This window comes from Portunus trituberculatus, chromosome 27 (genome assembly GCF_017591435.1).
Source record: "Portunus trituberculatus isolate SZX2019 chromosome 27, ASM1759143v1, whole genome shotgun sequence".
Classification (NCBI taxonomy): Eukaryota; Metazoa; Arthropoda; class Malacostraca; order Decapoda; family Portunidae; genus Portunus; species Portunus trituberculatus.
The window spans coordinates 2387121-2411559 of NC_059281.1; the positions used below are offsets into that span (position 1 = coordinate 2387121).

The 24439-nt window shown below is 37.5% G+C and overlaps 2 protein-coding genes across 4 annotated transcripts in view; one reads left to right on the forward strand and one right to left on the reverse strand.

Annotated features, from left to right (window-relative positions):
* The window catches only part of LOC123509839 (CLK4-associating serine/arginine rich protein-like), a 49923-nt gene extending 47212 nt beyond the window's left edge, over positions 1–2711 (forward strand). For all 3 annotated transcript variants that reach the window (XM_045264415.1, XM_045264413.1, XM_045264414.1), the window contains one exon: positions 254–2711. In XM_045264415.1, the coding sequence (XP_045120350.1) occupies positions 254–299 (46 nt within the window). In that variant the 3' untranslated portion in view covers positions 300–2711. The remainder of the gene's footprint in view (positions 1–253) is intronic.
* The window catches only part of LOC123509840 (U3 small nucleolar RNA-associated protein 14 homolog A-like), a 37003-nt gene continuing 14484 nt past the window's right edge, over positions 1921–24439 (reverse strand). Inside the window, exons 3-12 of the mRNA XM_045264417.1 lie at positions 18100–18253; positions 17675–17896; positions 15987–16129; positions 12921–13119; positions 6738–6842; positions 5698–6552; positions 5422–5564; positions 5112–5234; positions 4807–4903; positions 1921–2965 (exon numbers count right to left, since the gene is read on the reverse strand). Of these exons, the coding sequence (XP_045120352.1) occupies positions 2753–2965; positions 4807–4903; positions 5112–5234; positions 5422–5564; positions 5698–6552; positions 6738–6842; positions 12921–13119; positions 15987–16129; positions 17675–17896; positions 18100–18253 (2254 nt within the window). The 3' untranslated portion in view covers positions 1921–2752. The remainder of the gene's footprint in view (positions 2966–4806; positions 4904–5111; positions 5235–5421; positions 5565–5697; positions 6553–6737; positions 6843–12920; positions 13120–15986; positions 16130–17674; positions 17897–18099; positions 18254–24439) is intronic.

Consider the following 24439-nt stretch of genomic DNA (forward strand, 5'->3'; position numbering starts at 1 on the left):
TTTTGAACCTGGTGTGATATTTCTTGATGCTGCTCAGCTGAATCTTTGTGGTCATTGTCCCTCACCAATGTAGAAGTCAATGCTTGTGAATGTTTCTACATAGATCCCTTATTTCTACTACATCCTTAAAGTTGTGTGCTGTCAGTCTGGGATGTTGAAAACACTTTTTTTTTTTCTCTCCCAATTATAGGTAGAAACTTGACTGTGTTGGTGTATTTCCTCATATTTACAAGTAATAACTTTTTCTCCACAGAGAGGATGGTGGTCGCATCGGCAGGATCCGGTTGGTAGATTACTGAAGACAGTTGTTCCTGAGAAATACTCAGTAATTGAAAGTAAGACAAGACAATGGTATATGTAGGAGACATCACCTTGCATCTCCTCCTGCCTTCACATCAATCCACATTACTTACCAAGTTCTAGGAAGATTTGTATTTTTATAATTTTCTACAGGAATCTTCTGGAAAAAAGATACATTATACATTTTTTACTGTATTGTGTGAAGGCACTTTCATATTGCTATATTATCTGAAGTGGCAGTTTCTAGTATCCTGCAGTACTAGTGTGCTATTTTATTTTGCTGTAAAAATAGCCATAATGTTTAGAAGCTTTTAATAAGATGCAGTAACTGCCCACTTCCAAGATTGAACCGACTTCATTAGGTGTGGTCTTCAAGACATTTTAGTAGTCTGAAAATTTGCCAGTATTTATTTATTTTTTTTTTCCCACATGTTTTCATTCCACATATTAAGATGTTGATAAGACAACTCTGACCTCTTACATGCCAGTCGTTCACCTAAGAAGACATGTTGATTTTAAAAGGAATGATTTATGCACATATCCAACCTTTTTAGGTAATGTTATTTTTGTTGAATATGTAAAATATATGTACATTTTTTTCTGAACATTATCTCCCATGTTGTGTGATATACAAAGGAAAAAAGTAAAGACCTCAGAAGAAATTAATTAAAGACCAGATAAAGTAATAAAAATGTGTGGAAAATTTTGTCAAATTTTATCATGGCTCTATGTTATTATTAGGAACAATATTGCCTCAATCACACTTTATTTAATAATGTTGATGATCTGTTGTGAAAGTGGGAAATATTATTACCTATATAGTGTTTGTGTTGACCATTTCTTTATGTAAGAGAGGAGGACTGGCCAAGGGCAACAAAAAATATAAAGAAAAAAGGCCCACTCTGTTACCAGTCTCCTTATAGAGCCAATAGAATTAGCTAAAGGGTAGGGACAAATTTATTTCAGCACTTAAGGTAATTTTTACATTATTCTATTGAGAAAAGATGCTACAGAAAAGATAGTTGTTTCCTGACCAGCAGACACTAATATACTTCCCAAGTCCATCTAATTATGAATTATAATGGAAAACCACTGCTTGGAATATCCTCACAGGTATTTTATTGTAACCAGTGTTGATCTGGAATTGTTGGGCATTCATATTAACTGTCTTGGTTTATGCAGTGCTTGTTGACCATTGTGCAGAATTGTTCCAAGAGTGTTGATGTAATAATCCCAGGTCTTCATTAACATATAACACAAAACAGCATTTGTTAATAAAAGTTTTGTACAGCTGTGATAATTACTCCATTTTCTATGACATTTAATTCTGTATAGGATTGTTTCGTGCTTCCTCAAAACACTAGCCATGTAAACATAATCTTTTGTTGAGAGGATCCTTTTTTTTTTTTTTTTTTTTTCTCTCTCTCTCTCTCTCTCTTTCTTTGAGATATAAATATATGTTCTCTCATCAGCAACATGTTCTATGTGGGACTGATTCAGGTGTGTACATAATACCTTTCTTTGACTCGTGCACTCCTACAAGACTGGGTAGGTCAGTGTTACCCAGACATGATTTATTAGACTTCTTAAAGTTTTGGAATCTTCAGGTAGTAAACTAACTTTGTCACCAGCTTTTATTTTAATATACACTGTACCAGTAATAAGTATTGGATCTGCTGGCTTGGAGGTCCAATAGTTATGGCAAAAATAGCATGGTCATTTCGAGGGGGAACCATTTTAGCGAAAATTATAAGCCCCATAACATTATTGCATCCCTCAGCTTTACATCGCTAACTCATATCCTCCCCTCAGTGTATTTTAGGGCTAGATGGAGAGCATTATCGTGCACTCACTTTTTCATGTCCAGTCTGTTTCTTAAGTTGAGGTATATCATGATTCCCTTACTCTCTGAATATAGCCAACTGTTCCATTATGTCTGAATGACTTGCTTCCTTGAGGCTGAAGATCTATGCAAGTCTTAGATGAATACTCTTTTGTCTTAGCCACTTTAATAGATAATTAATTATTACAAGTGAATGTGGGAAACAAGTTGCTAGAGGTTACTGCTTTCCAATGAGTCCTAAAGCACACTGAGGACAGGATAGTAGTCAGTGGCACAAAAGCTGATGGATATGGTAAGTGCTATGACTTTTGGTTAAAATTTGGTTGACTCTCAAGAGGACTGTGCTTTTTTGCCATAAGTATCGGCCTCCCCAGCTGGAACATGCAGACCAATATTTATGACTAGAACCATACATGAAGCACTCCTTTCCTTGTCAAGAAATAGGGTGATTTAAGAAGAGACATAATGGTGGTGGCAGTAACATTAGACAGTTTGTCCCCATTTCTACTCTTCCAGGTTGTTGTGTTGGTGTAAGGTGTAGCTGTAAATACATGTCATTTGTTCCTAATCTGTTTTTGTCACCTTTTGTGTCAGAGATCTTTATGAAACTCATCTTTTCTTGTTCCAACCCTTGCCAGGTGTCTCAGAGCACAGCAGTTCATCTTCTGTCATAGGCTGGATCACTGTGCCCATTCTTGTTACAATGGGAGGAGCTGTCAGTTTTTTGTGAGCTGTTTCTGGCACAAACAGGCGGCCCACTGGTGCTCTGACTGATGCCTCAAAGTCTTTCACACTCTTGAAGGGATATGGCAGCTGACTGACCTGGGTTGAAAAGTGAACTGATTAGCTTTTTTGATGTGAATGTAAAGTTTACTGAATAACCTGACCAAACTATTTGCAGTTATGGTTTGAAAGTAAATAAATTAGAGATGTACCGATACTGATACCACCTAATTGGGCCGATACTGATACTACTACTTAAAGTGATTACTGCACTGGACACCAGGATGAGTTGGTGGATGGCGAGCATTATCAGATGGGAGGCTTTGTTTTGGGGGATGCTGTAAGTCCTTCTGAGAACGCTTGTGAAATGAAATAGGAGGAATTCTAGAAGCTTTTTGAAGCCATTTGAAAAGGTAAATTACTCACTAATTGGAATTAATATCTTCTCAGTCTTCTGATTCTTGTCAGTTATTTTAAACTCTTACTTCTTACTCCTTTAGCGACCATTTGGTCTTGTGTATTTTCATTATCAATTTCATTGACGATATTTTGGCGATCAAAAATATTTTTAAAATTATTAAAATTGTAAAACATACACAAAATATTAGCAAAAGAAACTCATTTTGTTGTGTATGTTTCTCTTCAATTAAATCTGACATCCTTTGATATTAATTCATTAGACATTAGTAGACCAATTCAGAAAAATGAACTTTCACCTAATCTTTTCAATTAAATAGAAAAAAGTTTAGTTTATTCTAAATTTCAAGTGTATTGCTATGATCTTAAATAATTAATATGCAACAAATTATACAAAATGCACATGATTACAAAACAGAATAATTACTTTCTTAGTTATGGACTTTTTACATCCTTAGGTTAACATAAGTAACTCAAAAATTAAGCTTGCATTAAAATTAATATACATATATAATTCGAGCTTCCACCTATTCCAGTATGATATCTTGGAAAAGGTTACCACTAGCACTTAATTATAAATCAAATAAGAATATGCTGTTATTTACAATAATGCAAAATGCCTAACTCTATATATATATATATATATATATATATATATATATATATATATATATATATATATATATATATATATATATATATATATATATATATATATATATATATATATATATATATATATATATATATATATATATATATATATATATATATATATATATATATATATATATATATATATATATATATATATATATATATATATATATATATATATATATATATATATATATATATATATATATATATATATATATATATATATATATATATATATATATATATATATATATATATATATATATATATATATATATATATATATACCAAATCATTTTGTTGGATTCTCAATATCTGAAGTTTGACATTCTTAGATTATGGTTAAAAACATAAGCTTTTCACCTGTGTGAACTTTGTGTGGGTGGAGGAGCAGCGTCTGACTGAGAGATAGTGAGAATGCATGGTGACTCATGACCGACCGTGTGACAGGATGCCGAAGTTCAGCCTATACGCATTTCATACACATCCAATTTAGAGGTTGTGGCTTATTACCACAGAAAACAGTATTCTATGACATACAGTAATCACCACGGAAACTTAATACACCGTATTATATTAATTTGGTATCATCAGTATCTTATATCGAATATATCACTAAGTAGTAAATTCCTTTTAGGTATCGGAAGTATCGGCATACAATAAGCCGATACCGATACCCAAAAAATGGGCCAATACCGCCGATTCCAATACCAATACCGATGTATCGGTACATCTCTAAAATAAATGTATATCCTTTTAAGATTGGTGGATAACAAATACTGTTAAGTGAACTGTGAATATGTGAGCAAAGTAAGGCTATATATTTTTCAGAGATCACATCATAATACAATACCATGTCTTACCATGGCTTTACGAAGGTTGGTGTGGACATCAGCATTCTCATTGTAGAGAACATGACCAAGCTTAGAGTCCTTGCGAGGGGCATGAGCCACCCTGAGCCTAGAGAGAGAGAGAGAGAGAGAGAGAGAGAGAGAGAGAGAGAGAGAGAGAGAGAGAGAGAGAGAGAGAGAGAGAGAGAGAGAGAGAAATTTTACATAGCTGGATAACAAGAATGCTACTGATCTTATATATCATATAGTTCATGTTTTCCACCTTTAATAGCTCACATGCATTAATTTGAGTGACTACAATTTCCAAAACTTCTCACCGGAACTTTCTTATTTTTCTGTTGGACATCTTTCTGTTGGGTCCTGTCCAGTCTCCCCAGCCTGGCAGTGCAAGACTTATGCTGCCTGGCTGGTCCTTCTTGATAGCCTCTGCTTTCTCAGAACTGCAAACATAAAAACAAACAACTTTAACAAATGATGACATTTGTGTACAAGAAGGCAATGAAAGCAAAACAATTTATCCTTTCCCCTTAAAGTCTGAAAAGCATAATTCTTTATTAAAATTAATTTAATTGAACACAATTCTTGGGTTCAACATCTTCACATCAGTTCATCTTTAATATTACTCACCTGAATTCCTCCATGAGGTAATCATCGGCAAAGGCTTCCCTGATGATATTCTCTGCACTTTCCTCCTGTTCCTCATCATCCAGAGCCTCCCCTGACTCACCCACACTGTCTGGCATGGCTGTCGCCAACCGCTTCGACTCCACCTGCCATCACCAGAATACCGTCAAGGACAAAGACAATACCTGGTCTGCACCATATCCCTCTGTTACAACAACACAAACAAATACACACATGAACCACAAAATTAATTCCTGCTAAAAAAACATGATGTCTTACTTGCAGGAATTTATTGGGGTCCACTTGCAGCTTATTGTGGTTTGGGGCAGGAGTATTTGAAGGAGCATTTGAGTCTTTAATAGTTTGCACAGCCTCCTGCAGCTTGTTCACACTCTCTCCCTCTAGAGATTCCAACTCTTGTAGAGTCTTTGCTCTCTCTGTTGTTTCATTGATGTTTTCTTGGTTGTGTTTACTTGTAAAGTCAAACTCCTCAATTTCTGAGGGAGCAACAACATCAGGGACTTTTTTTTTCTTCTTTTTGGTCTTCACTTCTGTCCATGGCTCTTTGCTATTTACTCCTAACTTTTTCAGCTTTCTTTGTACTTTGTTTTTAATTCCAATTTCTACTTCATCAAATAAGTCATCTATGTTGACAGGCTCTTGGTTTTGAGTCCCTAATGTTTTTTTACATTTCTTGTTGCCTTTCTTCCCAGGACTCTTTTTAGAAAGTTGCTCTCCACTGTCCTCTGTTTCTGTTTTTTTATGTTTTCGTTTCTGTACTTGATCTTTTGCTTTTTGTAATTTCTGTAGGCGTTTTTTACTGACTTTCTTTTTTGTTTGTTCTCCTCCCTCTTTCATACTGTTGTTTTCCTCTTCTACCACACCCTCCTTTTCTTGTTTTTTATCTTCCTCTTGCTTCTGACCTCTTATCTTAACATTTTCCTCTTTTTCCTTTTCTAACTGTTTTTGAATCTCCAAGTCTGCTTCCTTTCTCCTGTTGACTTCCTCCCAGAACTTCTTAAATCTGGTGAAGGATTCATCCTCAGGGGAACTCTTAGAGGCCAGCGATTGGCGCTGTTTCGTCCAGGGATTGAGAGGCTCATCTGTTCCTTGCACAGCACTCTCTCTTCCTCCCTGTAATAGTTATAATTTTAATGCTAAGGGGTCTTTAAACTTCCATTAAATAGATCAATAGGCAAATGAATAAACAGAAGATGTATTCAAGATATAGAAAGATATAGTGTGTTTGTTGCAATAAAAATTGCAATGTCATCAAATATTGTACAAGATGTAATACAAGGCAATGGTTTACATTTCACCTTTGCATCACCAGATGAATCATCTTCCTCACTCTCTTCTGCCTTAGCTGATTTGGTAGTTAGTTCTTGATACAGACGCTGGTTTTCTTTCAAAGCTGCCATCACCTGATGGAGGGAATGATGAAAGTTATTAAAATAAACACATACTTATAAATTTAAATTCCAGAGATAACTAAGATTTAACAGCCCTAATATGAATTCCTGATAGGTTGCATAGTATTTTTTCACTATAGAGGTCAATTCACAACCAGCCTAAAACAGGTGAAGGAAATTATGACAAGGAAAGGGAAGCTGGCCGATGATACTGAATATAAAGATATATGGATAAAAAAGGATATGAACCTGGAAGAGATGAAAAAGGAGAAAATACTAAGAAATGAAGCTAAGGAAAAAATGAGAAAAGGACAGAGATCGAGAAAAAGAATTTCTACTGGAGAGTTATAGATATGAGACTAAAGAAGTGGTATCTATGGAAGAAAGAGGAGGTCGTGGAGGAGGGAAGAAATTAAGAGTGACTTATACTAATATAGATGGGTTGTTATCCAGCATGTTGGAGATTAGAGATTATTTGATAGAAAAAAGGTAGGATGTAAGGTGCATCGTTGAAACAAAACTAAGAGATGATCCATGTTAGCTTTAAAGAGGAGGGATATAATAGCTGGAGAAGAGACAGAAAGGGTAAAGGGGGAGGAGGAGTGCTAATAATGGTTCATGATAATACAGGTGACTCTTGATTTACACGTGTATAATTCACACGTTTTTGTTAATACGTGACCGAAAAAATATTATAATGAATTAAATTTGCACGATCGGTTTGCTTATACATGATTTGGACCACATCCCTCATCCCTCCTATTATCTACTGTTTCTTATGGGAATTACAAGTTTGTTTTACGCAAATTTTGAAATATGCGATGCTTCTTGGAAAGCATCTATCGTGTAAATCGAGAGTTACCTATGTGTAATATGGTGATGGCATAGTGGAAGTAACAGGAGTAACAATCAAAACAGAGGAATTAAAAAAAAAAGGAAAATCATAGTTACATGTGCCACCTAAGACTGAGGAACATAAAGATATGCAAAGAGAGGTGATTAAGTGCTTAGATAATATGATAAGAAGAGATGGAAGAGTACTATTAGTTGGAGACTTTAACTGTGAAAAAAATAAACTGGAGAGAGAGATAATGGGATCAGTGGGTGAAAGAGTCAACAAGGTACACGGGGGAAGAAAAACCATTGTTGCTTGACCTAGTATTCACAAAGAACCCAGAGCCCCCTCCCAACATACAATACCTTAGTCTAATGGGAAGAAGTGATCATGTGACATTAGAGTTGGAAATATAGGAGAAAGATGGGATAAGATACAGAGATGACTACAAAAAAGGGAGATTAAATTATGAAAGAGCAGATTTTGAAAAAAAAGGTAGGATGTAAGGTGCATCGTTGAAACAAAACTAAGAGATGATCCATGTTAGCTTTAAACCCAGAGCCCAGAATTATGAAAGAGCAGATTTTGAAAAATTAAGGAAATTTTTTGCTGATATTGAATGGAGAAATATTATGTCTGGAAGGACAATACACGGGAAATATCAAATATTCATACAGAAATATAACAAAGGAGTAGAGAAAGTACTATTTATAGAGTTGAAAAAAATATACATGCTTGGTACAATGCTAGATGCACAGAAGCTAAAAATTGCAAAAGATAAAACTTGGAAGAAACTCATAAAACAGAGGAATAACAATAACAGACAGCAGTATAAGGATGTGAGAAAGGAATATATTAGAGTAAGGAGAGAGGGAGAAAGAAATTTTGAGAAAAATGTGGTGTGTAAAAGCAAAGATGAACCTAAGCTTTTCTACAAATTTATGAATGGTAAGATGAAGAATAAGGAAACAATAGAAAAAAAATAATTAAAGGAGGGAAGACATACCAAACCATATGACTGTTTGCTAAATTCTATGGCATCTATTCAAGAATCAGACCCTAAAGCTTCCTTTGTTTTTGTTGGTGATGTTAATGCACATCATCAGGATTGGTTGAACTCCGTTTCTCAAACAAATCAACATGGTCGGGCTGCTCTAGATTTTAGTAACCTCACCGGTTGTGAGCAGATCGTTCATAGCCCAACTCACGTCTCGGGTAATTGCCTTGATCTTCTTTTTACAGACGCCCCCTCTGCAGTAACTTTGCAGGTCGTCCCTCCTTCTTGGTAGCACAGACCACTCTGGCTTGTCTTTCAATATTCAAACTTCATTTCCTATTCCGGACGAGCCAATATCGCGGAAAGTATTTCTAAAGTCACGAGCCAATTGGACTGGTGTCATTGCCGATTTTAACAACATTGTATGGCGGGAAATTTTACATTCTGATAGTCCAATTGATTCCCTTAACAGTGTTTTACTTAACATTAGTGAAAGAAGAATTCCTTCTAAAATAATTCGAAGTCGTCGCAAGGACAGTGCCTGGTTTAATGATGACTGCAGGCGTGCTCAGCGTGGAAAACAGGTTGCTTATTGTGAATGGTCCCGACTGCGTTCACCTGAATCATGGGAAAATTACGTTCGTCTGCGTTTATTTGCCCAACGTACATATTCTAGCGCACAGGATGAGTACAATGAACACCTTAAAAATGTTCTGATTGGCACCTCCCAACCACACTCATGGTGGTCAGCTTTAAAGCAATCACTCTTTGGTGTGGACTCAAGTTTACCTCCTCTGTCATGTACTGACGGTTCAATCTGCCATAATTCTAAGGACAAAGCCAATCTTTTAGCTTCCGTTTTAACTCGAAACAAAGTGATGAAGAGTTTGATCTGCCGCCGTCTTGTCCCCAGGACATTAAATTACACTCCATTGCCTTTAAGTCCTCCGAAATCTTAAGATATCTTAATGAGTTAGACTCATTCGGGGGTTGTGATCCTTTGGGTTTTCTGCCTCTTTTTTACAAAAAGATTGCTTCTCCTCTCGCTCCAAAATTGGCAGTTATTTTTAGAGCTCTTTTTCGTAAGGGTTCTTTTCCGGTATGCTGGCGTACTGCAAATGTTACCCCTATTCCAAAGGGATCTTCATCCTCCATTCACCCCGGTGACTATAGACCCATTTCCATAACCCCGGTGTTATCTAAGATTTTTGAGCGCCTGCTGGCCAAGCGTCTCAATCGTTTTTTAGATATTAATAATTTGTTGCCATCTAGTCAGTTTGGTTTTAGAAAAGGTCTCAGTACTTCTGATGCTCTCGTTTGCATAACGCACGACATGCAAGCTGCCCTTGATGCTGGTCATGAATCTAGAGTAATTTCACTTGATTTTAGTTCTGCATTTGATCGTGTTAATCATAGAGCCCTTTTATCGAAAGTTAGATCTATTGGTATTGGTGGCCGCGTCCATCAAGTTCTGTCAGAGTTCCTAACGAGTCGAAGGCAGCGTGTGACTGTTGATGGCTGCCTTAGTTCTTTTAGTCCAGTTGTATCCGGTGTTCCGCAGGGAAGTGTTCTGGGACCTCTTCTTTTATTATTTATACATCTGACATGTGGTGTGGGATTGAATCTAATATGGTTGCTTATGCTGATGACACCACTATATATGCGACAATTCCTTCCCCACAGGATAGGCAGAGAGTCGCTAATGTACTCACTCAAGATGTTTCAAGGATTCTGTCATGGTGTGATCGGTGGGGTATGAAACTGAACCCGAGTAAATCCCATAGTATGGTTATTAGCAGATCAAGGACACCTTTCCCAGTTCACCCTGATATTGTTGTCAACGAAGTACCTATTCCTAATTGTTCGTCTCTGAAGTTACTCGGAGTCACCCTTGATCCCAAACTTACTTTTGAGTTGCACTTGCGTTCACTTGCATCATCAGTCTCATGTAAAGTTGGTTTGTTACGCAAATGTAGGCGGATATATTCCTCTGATGATATTGTAAGAAATTGCTTTTACTCTTTCATACTGCCTCATTTTGAATATTGTCACTCTGTGTGGATCTCTGCAGCAGAGTCTCACTTAAAGCTTTTAGATAGAGCATTCAACCAGATTAAATTTCTTCTTCCTAATCTTGAGATTAATCTTCGGCATCGTCGTTTGGTTGGATCATTGTCCTATTTCTTCAAAATCATGTCTAATTCCAACCACCCGTTGCATTGTCATTTGCCTGCCCTTCACTACCAGCACGTGCTACAAGACAATCCTTGATCATGAATGACCGTTCCTTGTCTGTGAATCGATGTAATACTTCACAATTTTCCCGGTGTTTTATCCCAGTATCTGCTAGACTCTGGAATACAATTCCCAACGAGATTGTTAATTCTAGTAACATTGAAGCATTTAAAAAACGTGTGAATACCTTTCTTCTCTCTGAACTCACTACCTCTTAGATCTCTACCAATCTTCCTATTCTGTTGTTCATTCCTGTTACTTCCTTTCACTTATCGGTGAGGTGCCGCCCACTGGGCCTTTGGGTTTATGCAGTTATGCTTTCCAGTGGGTCGCCTTCATTGATCTCATAATAATAATAAAAAAAAAAGTAAAGGAAATGTGTGAAATAATGAATGAGAGCTTCAAAACTGTGTTCACTGTAGAAGAGGATTTTACAGAACCAAATAGGACATTGTATTACCGAGGATTACAGAAAATCACAGTGCATGAAGAGGATATTAGAAGATTATTAGATAGCTAATTTGGATGTCAGAAAAAAAAAATGGGACCAGATGGTGTATCAGGCTGGGTGTTAAAAGAATGTAAAGAGCAAGTGTCGATCCAATTTGGGAAATAATTATAAGTCCCTTAAATGAAGAGAGAGTTCCACTAGAATGGAGCCAATGTAATACCAACATTTAAAGAAGGAAAGTCAACCCAACCATCAAATTACAGAACAGTGTCATGTACAAGTGTTATGGGGAAGTTATGTGAAATAGTTATCAAAGAAAAATGGGTTAAACATCTGGGAGAAGAACAAGTTATATCGAACAGACAATTTGGGTTCAGGACAGGACGGTCAGTGTGCTGAAATTATCAAGTTTCTACTCAAGAGTAATAAAAGGAATGGAAAGCAGAAATGGATGGGTGGACACAGTATATCTGAACATAAAAAAGGCTTTTGATAAAGTCCCTCATGGAAACTAGAGAACATAGGAGGACTGCGAGGAACTTTGTTAGACTGGATAAGGGATTATTTGAAGGACAGGGAGATGAGAACTATGATCAGAGATACATACTTATCTTGGGGTAAAGTAACAAGTGGAGTGACACAAGGGTCAGTGTTAGCCCCCATTGTTCTAGATTTATGTAAACAACATTCACAATGGAGTAAACAGTTATATTAATTTGTTTGCTGATGATGCAAAGCTGCTAAGTGTAATCAAAACCTGAGAAAACTGTTTGATGTTACAGGAAGATATAAACAATATCTACGAGTAGAGTAAGAAGTGGAAATTGGAGTTCAATGCCAAGAAATGTCATGTAATGGAACTAGGAAAGAGTAGGAAAAGACTGGTATGAAACTATCTGATGGGAGAGGAACTAATAATGAAGACTAAAGAGGAAAAAGATCTGGGAGTGATTATACAGGAATATCTGAATCCCAAAAAACACATAAGTAAGACATTTGGATTAGCATATAAAATGTTGACTAATATAAGAGTGACATTTCAATTTATGGACAAAGATATGGTGAAAAAAATTATCACAAGCACGATACATCCAAAGTTGGAATATGCAGCAGTGGTGTGGTCTCCGAGCTCTAAAAAAGATATAAGAAGATTAGAAGGGATCCAGAAGATTGCTACAAAGATGGTGCTGGAACTAAAGAACCTAACATATGAAGAAAGACTGAAAGAAATGGGACTGTCAACTTTATAGGTTAGAAGAGAACAAGGAGACCTAATAACAATATACAAGATAGTCAATGGCACTGAAAAGATAGACAAGGAAGACCCAGTGTTGGTGAGAGAAGAAGATAGAAGGACATGAGGACATATAAAGAAGATTAGGATGAGGCAGTATGTGAAGAATATTGCAAAATACAGTTTTCCACATAGAATGGTGGAAAAATGGAATGCACTGAGTGATGAAGTTGTTACAGAACATAATGTGCATAACTTTAATGAAAAATTGGATAAATGGAGACACTATGAGCCCTGCTCAAACGCTGTACAATTCAACTAGGTAAATACACACTTACAGTCTTATCCCTGTTTGCCCTGAAGCCTTGCAGGTGTGCCCACTTGGAGGTCTTGTGGCGTAGACTCATCCTCTCCTGTATCCGGCTCCGTTCCAGTTCCTGCAAACATTCCAGTGCTGCTTCTGGGTCAGTCTTCTGCAGCTCCTCCAACATGGCTTTCTGCTTCCTCAGCTTCTCCCGCCGCAGCAACCGGTGATGTCTTGGAGAGTAGAGACAGCATTAAGTAGCGTGAAAGGTGGGGTGAACCAAAAGAATGAGACAGGCCAGGCATGGTGTGCAAGGTTATATAAATTCTATTGATTTTCATACATACATCTCTATACATAGTTTTCCCAGCAAATGGACATTCCAGATTGGCATTTATATATAGACTCTGCTGCAAAACTGAACAAGTGACATCTATATGGAGATTCTGACACAAAACTGAACAAACAATTGAATCTACATACAAGTGTTATTTTTGTTTGATTGGAGATAATGCATGTCAATATATTTATATGAATGTTTGGAGGTACTCACATCCAGAACATGTGACTTGGATGTAACTTACTTCCCGTTTTCTTCATATTTTCACATACTCATTTTGTATTTGTTCATTTTCAGGCAATGCTGCTGGCGTGTGGTACAATTCTTTCTCCTTGACATGATGGACTGATAATAATGAAGAAATAAAAAAAAAGATACAAAAATTCCCAATACAGTAGCGCCTTGCAAGAAAGGACACTTTGGGAGTGAGGGGTTGTTCGTTACTGCAAATTGTCCGTTACTGCGAGTGGTTTGTCTGTGAGACCCTTAAACACCCCCTTTCCCTTTTCCGTAGTTTATTCTCTTTAAATAATGCAAAAATATATTCTCATAACTTAATCTGTCTTATTCTACACTCAGTGTTGAAATAAAACAGTTCATTATTACTTAAAAGGTGTACAGTAATAAAAATTTGTCTTACCATCTGGTTTATTGGTCAATTCCCATGTGGTAAAATGGCATCTTTAATAAACATTTAATGACTGCCTGAAAGACATTGCCGAGGTGACAAAGGATAGGAAAAAGACAAGGGATCGTCAAGTCCAAGCCACAATAGACTACCCTCACACTACTGCCACTTCCCCATACATCATGAGCTTGCCTTCTTTCTCTAACACTGTTATATCTTTTTATCCTGCTTCTGTCTTTCTTTCTCTCCTTCTGCTTTCTATAAATTGGTGTGTTTCTGAAATTACTTTTGAAATCCTTCTAACTTTTGTACCACATTGCCATTGGGTTAAAAATCAAAGTATGTTCTCTATAGAAAAGTGTTCCCCCATCCTAGACAAGGCATTTTAGCAGGGAAGTGCTACACTGCTGAGTACCCAATGTCTCACAGGCCTCCACCTTATGCAGTCTTGCTATAGAGTATTGCCCTGCTGCAAACTCTCCAGATAGCTACACTCACAGACAATCTAGGGTAGTAATTTTGCAATGTGAACAAATACTACTTGGAGAGAGAGAGAGAGAGAGAGAGAGAGAGAGAGAGAGAGAGAGAGAGAGAGAGAGAGAGAGAGAGAGAGAGAGAGAGAGAGAGAGAGAGAGAGACAGACACTGTCACACTGTCTGTCAGTATGGCAGTGTCATTATCATTGCTTGGCCAACAGCATTCAAACAGAAATGCAAAACTAGAGTTTCACTTTGGCAGACTGCAGACCCAACCAGCTAAGGACCACAAATCACCATGAGTGTCACTCCGGTGACCCTCACAAGCAAGCAGTCGTCACTCTCCACCTCATTACAAGTTTTATAAATTGTAGACAAACAAAATGAGTTGCAATGCTATCTAGCATGTCTTTTGGCTTGTTTATCATGTCATATGTGTATTCATCCACATGGCCACTCGGGAACTATAGATTAGTGGGAAGAAAAAAAAAAATCTGCCATAATGGTAAAAAAAGAGTTGCTTAGGTTCAGACAGGGGCATGATTATGACTGCTAATCAAAAAATCATAATCCATGGCTGTGATTATGTAACCTGTGTTAGTGGATGAATGAAAGAGCTGAACAGCACTTTAGCGATAAAATATCATAATCATCATCGTCATCATCATTATCATGTCATAGCCTAACCATTAAAAGCCTATTTTGCTGCTACACTACTACCACTATTATTACTACTATTCCTACTACTACTTCTACTACAAATATGCTACTACTTCTAATAATAGCACAACCATAATGAATGAATACCACTACTACTACATACTACTACTACTACTACTAAAAGTATAGCCTACTACTACTTCTAATAATAGCACAACCATAATGAATGAATACCACTACTACTACATACTACTACTACAACTAAAAGCATACTACTACTTCTAATAATATAACAACCACAATATTTTCTTATTTTATCCTTCTCTTTTTTTTCATTTTCATTTATTTGATTGCCTATATTAATATTATTATTGTTGTTTTCATATGCCTATTATATACAGTAAATGTTGAAAGTGTTTATAAACATAAAATGCAAAAGAAAACTACAATGGGAAAAAAAGGTTTGGGTGTGTTGCTAGGCATCATGTGAGGGTTGGTGCCCTGAGGCAGTATAGTGGTTCGCAGCAGCACAAGGCTGGGCAATAGTGAAAGGACTGATGTGATATATAAGGTAAGCAGTCTTGAAATATGATGACAAAATGAAAAGTAGGAGTGGTACCAGGGCATTTCTATGTAATTTCAATGCATGGCTGGTAATGTTTGGATGTAAGGGGCTGGGGGGTAGCAGCAGACCAGTAGCACATCGACTGCTTCTGTGACATCATGCTGACTACTCCCATTCTAGCTCCATGTGAAAGTTAGATATGACACGTGCAGGCATCAAGACAAGCAAGTTGGTCTAATGAAGATATGAGTCTACATGAGTCTAAGAGGTTATAGTACTCTTCGCTCCTCCTACTTAAGAGGTTATAGTACTCTTTGCTCCTCTTAATTGTCTCCACATAATTAAAGTTTTTGAAACAGCCTTACATGAAGGGACACACACATATGTAAAAATAATAATGAAATAAACAGTAAGCAACATTTGAATCTTACTTTCTGCTCTTGCTCTTGTTCATCAATCTTGCCTTTTGTTCATATCGCCGCTTCAATTCTTTCTGCCGCCACAACTCTCTGTTTCTCTCCCGTATCTGGTCCAGTGAGAGAGCTTTGCGAGCAATCTCCTCCTCCTTGCTCTCCTGTTGGGAAATGGTGCGAGTCATGGTAAAAAGATATTATGTGTTCCATTTATGTACTTATTTTGTTTGGGTTGTCACATGCATATATTCAACATACAAAATTTTCATCATCACCACCACCACAATTAATCTATCCATCTGAAGTGAGCAAATTATTCATCATCTTTAACATTATCAAGATTGTTACAATAGTCCTACGGAATGTTCAGCCATTCTTAAAACATCATCATGACTACTATCTAAATCAAGGGGGTGTTGCCAATTTTACTCTTGTACGGAACATAAGAATGCGATCTACAGTAAGTCCTCCTTATACGGTACTTCGTTATCCAGTAAATTCACAGTTACAGTGTTTTGTAATTACTACCCTTGATTCTATTTACGGTAAGAAAAATTCAGATACGGTATCCGCTCGTGTTTTGTTTACACCATACCGTAGCGCCACCACGCCACGCGGCCACCACAACAATGTCTCTTTCCATGTTTCCCACTGAATACAAGTGAAATCCTTACGGCATGTTTTTTTTGTGGATATTATGAGTAAGGGCTGAAATCCCTACTGTCCCTTAGCCTCGGGAGGGACATCATCTGATAGAATACGTGGTGAGTGAAAGGTAAATAAAAACATTTTCTGTTTATTTCTTTTGTGTAGTACTTTACATTTTTTTATATGACTATTTTCATGTATTGTCATGTTTCTAGAGGTGACTTTCTATGTGCTGGAACACATCCCCTCAGACATAGATGAGTGATGGGTGACAGATAAACTAATGTTGTTATGTAGTCAGTTTTACCATGGGCATTTTTCCCTTTACTACCAAGTGCAACTTTCTAATCAGAAACAAAGGCTGGCCAACAATTAACCCGGCCAGCCTTTTCCGCTTCAACTGTATGTGTAGCTAGCCTGTGTAGTCAACTTTCATAATATTACAGCTTCCCAGAGAGTAGATTTGGTTGTTAGCATTTTTGTACTTGTACTAAATGCTTTATTATTGAATGGAGAACAATGTGGCAATCTAAAAGGTCATTTTAGGTACGTCCAGGCACCGTAGGAAGGTAGAAAATGTATATCACTAATGAGCAACACACCCACCCTCTCCCAAGTGAGGTCCACAGACCATTGAGAACAGACTACAAACATTCAGACACTCAGGCCACTGAGCTAGGCTGCTAAACACTACCAGAAAATAATTATTCATTTCCAATATAAAAAATCACATAGATTCTAATTCAATGACTGATAAAGAAGCATTATCTGTGTTACCAGGTTGCCAATGACTGCAATATTTTATCTATTTTCCTAATAAAAACCAGTTTAGAAAAAAAGATTTCACCACAAAACGTTAACAGAGTGTTGTCAACATCACATTCATATCTTATAATGAGAAAAATATTTTCCCCTAAATTTTGAGGAAAAAATGTTAAATCTATGGCAACGCCCCCTTAATCAAACAAGTTATCGCCACACACAAATAAAGTTCCTTCTCCCTGACAGACTTTGTTCGTATTCAGAAATATCTAGAGTATCAAAAGAAGAGCACTCACATTCTTGTCCTCCACCAGCTTTGCACCCTGCAATAGCGAGTAGACCTCCTTCTCCAGTGGTGTTTTCATCTGCACTGAGTCTGTTTTCTCTACTGTCTTGAGAGATACACCACTCTGCTTCAGAGGGAAGCGAAGCTGCTCACTCTCCCTCTGCACCTTCACAACCTTGGCCCACTTGTTTACCTCCATGGCCACATTTTCATAGCCAGCTGCACGCTTGATCTGAACAAAACATAACAAGCCTTTCAGTGACTTTATCAACAGTTCAATACATATGCTATCCATGGCTATAATGGAAACCAGCCTTTCATTTTAAGTGCTACAATGTTAAATAAAAGATACACACTGTCCAAGAAAACAAAATCCTGGCCTTCCTATAAGATGTGATATCATAGTATCTTATATACATAAGCACATTAACTGACCCGTCTGGCCACACTCTTCTCCAGAGGGACAGAGAGCGTGCTCTTGCTCTTCTCCTTCCGTATAGAGGTGGTGGGAAGGAGGCGAGTCAGCAGGTGACGGGTGTCTAAGGTGGAGGTGCCCATGGAGGTGCGAACATCCTGCTGCATCCTTTCTCTGTGTAAAGTACAGTACATCAGCTATTCTTGTTTCAGTATGCCTCACATTTTTTTTTCCTCACCAAACTTAATATATACAGGTAGTCCTCGATTTATACAAATTTACTTTATACAAATTCAGAGTTATACAGTGTCCAAAAGTAGGGGTTATTCATCACACTGTATGAATTCCTCAGAATTATACGGTTTCAAGAAAGTTAAAATTCGCACGGCAATTTAGTTCAGAAATCACAAGGTGTCACTAGCTAGCTGTTTCCCGCCACCCGCATCCCTCTCACCCTGGCCGCACGCAAAGCAGCCTCATTGTTCACCTACGCGTGGTTGTGGCAAGATCTCCCTCTCTTGCGCCCAGTGTTTACCATGGCTCCCAAGTGCCCTTCTGCATCTCCAGCTGGCAGTGATATGCCCAAGAGAGCAAGGAAGACATACATTGGAGGAAAAGTTGGAAGTCTTGGACAGGGCAGAAAAAGGCCAGCAAAACTGTTATTCAGGCCGCATTGGGCATGAACGAAGCCATGGTAAGGTGCATAAAACGCAACGCAACGAAGATCTGAGAATCAGCCAAGGCAGGAGCTCCACTCAAAGGTAACCAATCATCCTATGCTCGTCCTGTGGAGATGCAGAGAATGGAGAAGATGCTAGCTACATGGATTGTGCACCAAAATAAGACCTGTGTGCCCATCAGCTTGGCACTAATCAAAGTGAAGGCTGTGTCAATCTATGACACCATCGAAGGGGAGAAGCCGTTCATTGCCAGTAACAGCTGATTCAACAACTTCCAGACGAGGTACGGTTTCCACAACCTGAAGATGGTAGGGGAAGCATCTTCAGCAGATGCTCAAGCTGCAGCGGAGTATCCTGCTGTGCTGCAGAAAATTATAGAAGACAGCGATTATTCCCCAAAGCAAGTTTTCAACATTGATGAGATAATGGAGGAGGCAGAGGCAGCAGTAGCAACATATACATCAGGACAACCTCACCAAGCCCTCACAGCAGCCAACTTGTCTGAGTGTATGGACTTGTTGGCGCAGTCAATGAAAATTCTCGAAGAAAATTACACAAATACAGTGGAGACTCAACACTCAAACTTAATTCGTTCCAAATGGCTGTTTGAGTATTAAAAAGTTCGACTATTGATACCTATAAATAAGGTAATTCATTCCAGTCTTAGCAAAACCTCAAGTTTATAAAAATTTCAATGTATTTTTTTACAATTTTGTTTTGTACATAGTGTAAGTGAAGGCTGGTGATGGATAACTTAGGAGAGGAGGGGAGAAGAGTGGGGAGGAGGAGGGAGATCACCGGAATGAAAACATTTTTTGTAACTTTTTTCAAGTGTGATTCCTGTGAATCCACTAATGGAGTGCTGTGGCTCACTAACACTTGCACTCTCACCAGATTCCTTATTTTCATCACTAATAAGCCTCTTTGGTGTCATCTAAAGTTTCTAAATGAAAAAACTACTGACAGAATGCAGATGAATGTTGTTTTTCTCAAGACTGTGGTGGGACTAGTGATGCGCACCACCATCCAGTATACCGGTATTACGGTAATACTGGTATACCACTTTTATGGGAATATCAGTATTACCAGTAATATGGCATACGGTACAGTGGAGGCTGCAAGAAGGGAGATGACAGAGCTTTGTGTACAACCAAATTTGCTACCGTTTGAGTACCAGATATTTTCACCGCTAATAAGCCTTTGATGTTAATGTAAATATATAAATAAAAAACTACAGGTAGAATGCAGGAGAATGTTATTCTGATGACAGCGACAGCACAAGTCACAACTGGCAGAGGGGGAAGGGGGGGACGCCAGGGAGTCTTTGTTTACAACCACGGGTGTGGACATTCGACTATCAGGTATTTTCTTGAGTGTTAAATCAAACTTTTGTATTCAAGTATTTAGACATTCGAGTATTGAGTCTCCACTGTATTGAAAGCTCCGCCGTCATCAGAGGGGTCATGGAAAAAACGACATGCTATGAGGTTCTTCTCAAAGAAAAACAACAGAAGAAAAAGCAGCAATCAATAACAAGCTTCTTCAGACCACACACACCAAGTCAAGTAACAGAATTAGAGACAGACGACGACAATAGTGACACATCAGAGGAGGAAGTAGCAAAATAGAGGATGAAGGTACTGTACTAATAAAATAATTTTGTGTACATTTCCCTTTTTCATAGTCATTTTTATGTCTTTGTAAGTTTATTAATAAAAGCATTAATAAGCATAGTAGAAATGTGTTCAATGCACAATGTATACGTACAGTGAAAGATTATTTTATTTTGAACGCATCCTTCAAAGTCTAGTGGTGGTGGTGGTGGTGGTGGTGGTGGTGGTGGTGGTGGTGGTGGTGGTGGTGGTGGTGGTAGTGGTGTGAGGATGGCCCTGAGCCTCACCCTGGGGGGCTAGGCTGTTCAATCATGGGACAAACTGGATGTGCTGGGAGTCATGCTCATGAGGATCACGTGGCTGCTTGATGGAAAGGGGCTGGGGGTACTGTACAAAGCTCAGGTCTGTTCTTTTATACTAAAAAAACATCTAGGGAGTTGGGTATTCATTCCTTACTTTATGCAATTTTTACTTTATATGGTTCCTTCTGGAACACATCTACCGTATAAATCGAGGACTACCTATACAGTATATACTTTTGACCCTAGCTAACTAGGACCAGTAGGGGGGACAGGTTGGTCTGACAAATGTGAATGTCCGACTTACATGAATTCCCTCCCCTTCCACGCAAACTATATACAGTATATATATATATATATATATATATATATATATATATATATATATATATATATATATATATATATATATATAGGCAACTCCGTTAACAAATGGGTTACGTTACGAGGGTTGAGTGTATATATATATATATATATATATATATATATATATATATATATATATATATATATATATATAAAAAACATTTGTTAAGGGAATTTTCATTAAGTGAACCAATTATAACAAGTTTGACCCCTTGACTTGAACTTCCACTGAGAGTAAACAAAGCGAGAGTGCATCATAGTGCAGTGAAAGATTTAATGAAAGTAAAAATTATGAAGTTAAACATTTAGGCAGTTTAATTTAAATCATTATAATGTACACTAACATATGTATGTAAGTAACTTTATAATGTTGATGATCTTAAATTTATGAAGGGAGGGAGAGTGGAGTGGGAAAGACACTAGCTGGCAACCTGTGGAATGTAAACAAAGGGCGCATCATTGTATCACATACAAAATTTATGTACCACATTTCCACAAGGCTTTCCATTTTAACCATTGTAGAGTCACGAGTGCAGGTTGTTCTTTTGGCTTGCAAGGAAGATATTGTTTCACCAGCCTTCTTAATAGAGTCTGCTGATTTGAAAATAGTAGAGACAGTAGATGGAGTCAAGATGGTGGAGAATAATGCTATTAGTTTTCTCGCCTCTCTTGTGTCTGTGAATAATATCCAGCTTCACTTCGAGAGTAAGAGACTTCCTGGTCTTCTTAGCAACAATAGGCGACATTGCAGGGCGTTTTGGTGGCATGTTGACCAAGGGAAGACAGCTACTGCTGGACTCTGTTATCATTTTGAATTGAGAGTGGGGAAGTGTAGGGGAGTGAGTGGTGCGCATTTTGTCCACGAAAGGTGCTGGTGTATTTAAAAGCCTGCCAGCTTGGGTGATACGGCGGGGCTTTCAAACTTGGAAAAAATTATCTGGATAAAATTTTGTTAAAGCGAGTTTGGTGTTCGTTAAACGTGCAGATGGTAGTAAAAAGAAACCTTCGTTGTAGCGAAATTTCGTTGTGTGAACCTTCATTAAGAAGGGGTTGCCTGTATATATATATATATATATATATATATATATATATATATATATATATATATATATATATATATATATATATATATATATATATATATATATATATATATATATATATATATATATATATATATATATATATATATATATATATATATATATATATATATATATATATATATATATATATATATATATATATATATATATATATATATATATATATATATATATATATATATATATATATATACAGTAGAATCTCGAATCTCAATCAATCTCATCTCGATATTTCGCATCTCGATTGCACCATAAAAAACCCACTATTCACACATCTCGATGAAATTACACAAATCTCGATTGCTTTTTTTTTTTTTTATCAAAAGCGCGGCGCATCGCGATGCGATTGTTTTGATTGCTCTTCCACCTAGCGGCAGCTTGTGGAGTGTATCAGTACACGTGGCCTCCCCCCGCTCTGTTTAAAACCAGTGTGTGCGGTGTGCGCGGTCAAGGTCGTTTACGGGTGCGGGCAGACTACCTGGATCCCATTCATCATGTTTCCCGCAGCCAATGGAAGGGCCCAAGGGGTGAATAAGAGCGAAAATGAGTGTAAAGGACAACAAAGTGATTATCGAAAGGGCAAAAAACTAAACAAATACACTGCAGAGGACAAGGATAAAGTGTTGCAGCTCTTGGAGAAAGGCTACAGAGTCAGTGAAATACAAAAACTTACTGGCATTCCTCAGAGTACTATTTCCACATTGAAAAGCAAAAAAGATGAAGTGAAAAAATCAGTGACATTGGCAAAAAAATTGTTCACAGGAAACACACTTGGACAGCGCCGCATCACGTGTATTTATAATGAAAGTAATCGTCTAGTGGCAGAAATGGAATATTATCTGGTGAAGTGGATTCAACGACGAGCAAGAGAGGTAGCTAGTATCAATGGTCCTCAGCTGCGTGAACAGGCAAGGATATTCTACCAGGCTGTTTGCAAGAAAAAACAAGTAAAAATCCACCTGCATTTAATGCTTCTGTGGGTGGCTGCAGAAGTTTAAGAAGCGGTGTGGCATTAAATATGCACAGTATCAAGGCGAGATATCTTCTGCTGATAGTGAAAGTGCTGCTAATTATCCGCAATAGTCAAACAAATAATAGAAGATGGAGGCTATTGCAAAGACCAGATATATAATGGTGATGAGACTGGCCTTTATTGGAAACGTTCTCCCAAAGCCACCTTCATTTCTAAAAATGAAAAACAAGCACCAGGAGTAAAAGTGTCCAAAGAAAAGGTTGATGCAAGTGAAGCAATCGAAAATTTAATTAAAGAAGACGTAATGGAGGAAGAATTGGAACAGCCTGATACCGTGTCACAGCCTCCCTCCCTGAGTGTTCAACAGTTGTCCGAGGCACTGGGGCTTGTGGCAAAGGCCAGGGATATTGTGGAGGGAAAAGTGGAGAATGAAACTCTCCAGGAGGCTTTTGATTATCTCAATAGAAAAATGATGGGCATATACAACAGTAAAGTCAATGAACAAAAACAGTCCACTATAACGAGGTTGTTCAAGATGCAGCAGCGAGTCGCCGAGGTCATCGAAAATGTCACAGAAGACGACGAAGGACCAATAGACCTTGATGCTTTGGACACTGAACTACCAGAAGAACCACCATTTGTAGGATTTAATGCAGAGACTGACGGTGCTGGCTGCAGTGGAGAGAACATACACAAGGCCATGACAAGATTAGGGAGTGAAGGTGGTGAGTCCCAGTAGCCGAGCCACCAGCCCAGCCCCATCAATCACCCTAATTTTATTTCAATAAATATAAGGTAAATATGTGTTGTTTTATTGTAACATTTCTTTAGTTTTATTATATGAACTGCAGTGTGTAGTGTGGTAAGTACTTTAGGTGTCAGCCTGAGAGTTAGTGTACTTGATATAGGTTAGTTGCCAAAGTTTTGGTCCCAATTGCATTTTTTCCTATATGAAGTTAACTTCGCATCTCGATATTTCGAATCTCGATCAGTATTTTGGGTCCCAATTACGATCGAGATTTGAGATTCTACTGTATATATATATATATATATATATATATATATATATATATATATATATATATATATATATATATATATATATATATACATACAGGCAACCCCCGCTTAACGAAGGCGTTACGTTCCTTAAAAACACTTCGTTAAGCGAAACTTCGTTAAGCGAACCGATTATAACAAGTTTAACCCCTGATTTGAACTTCCATTGAGAGTAAGCAAAGCGAGAATGCATCATAGTACAGTGAAAGGTTTAATGAAAGTAAATATTATGAAGTTAAACATTTAGGCAGTTTAATTTAAGTC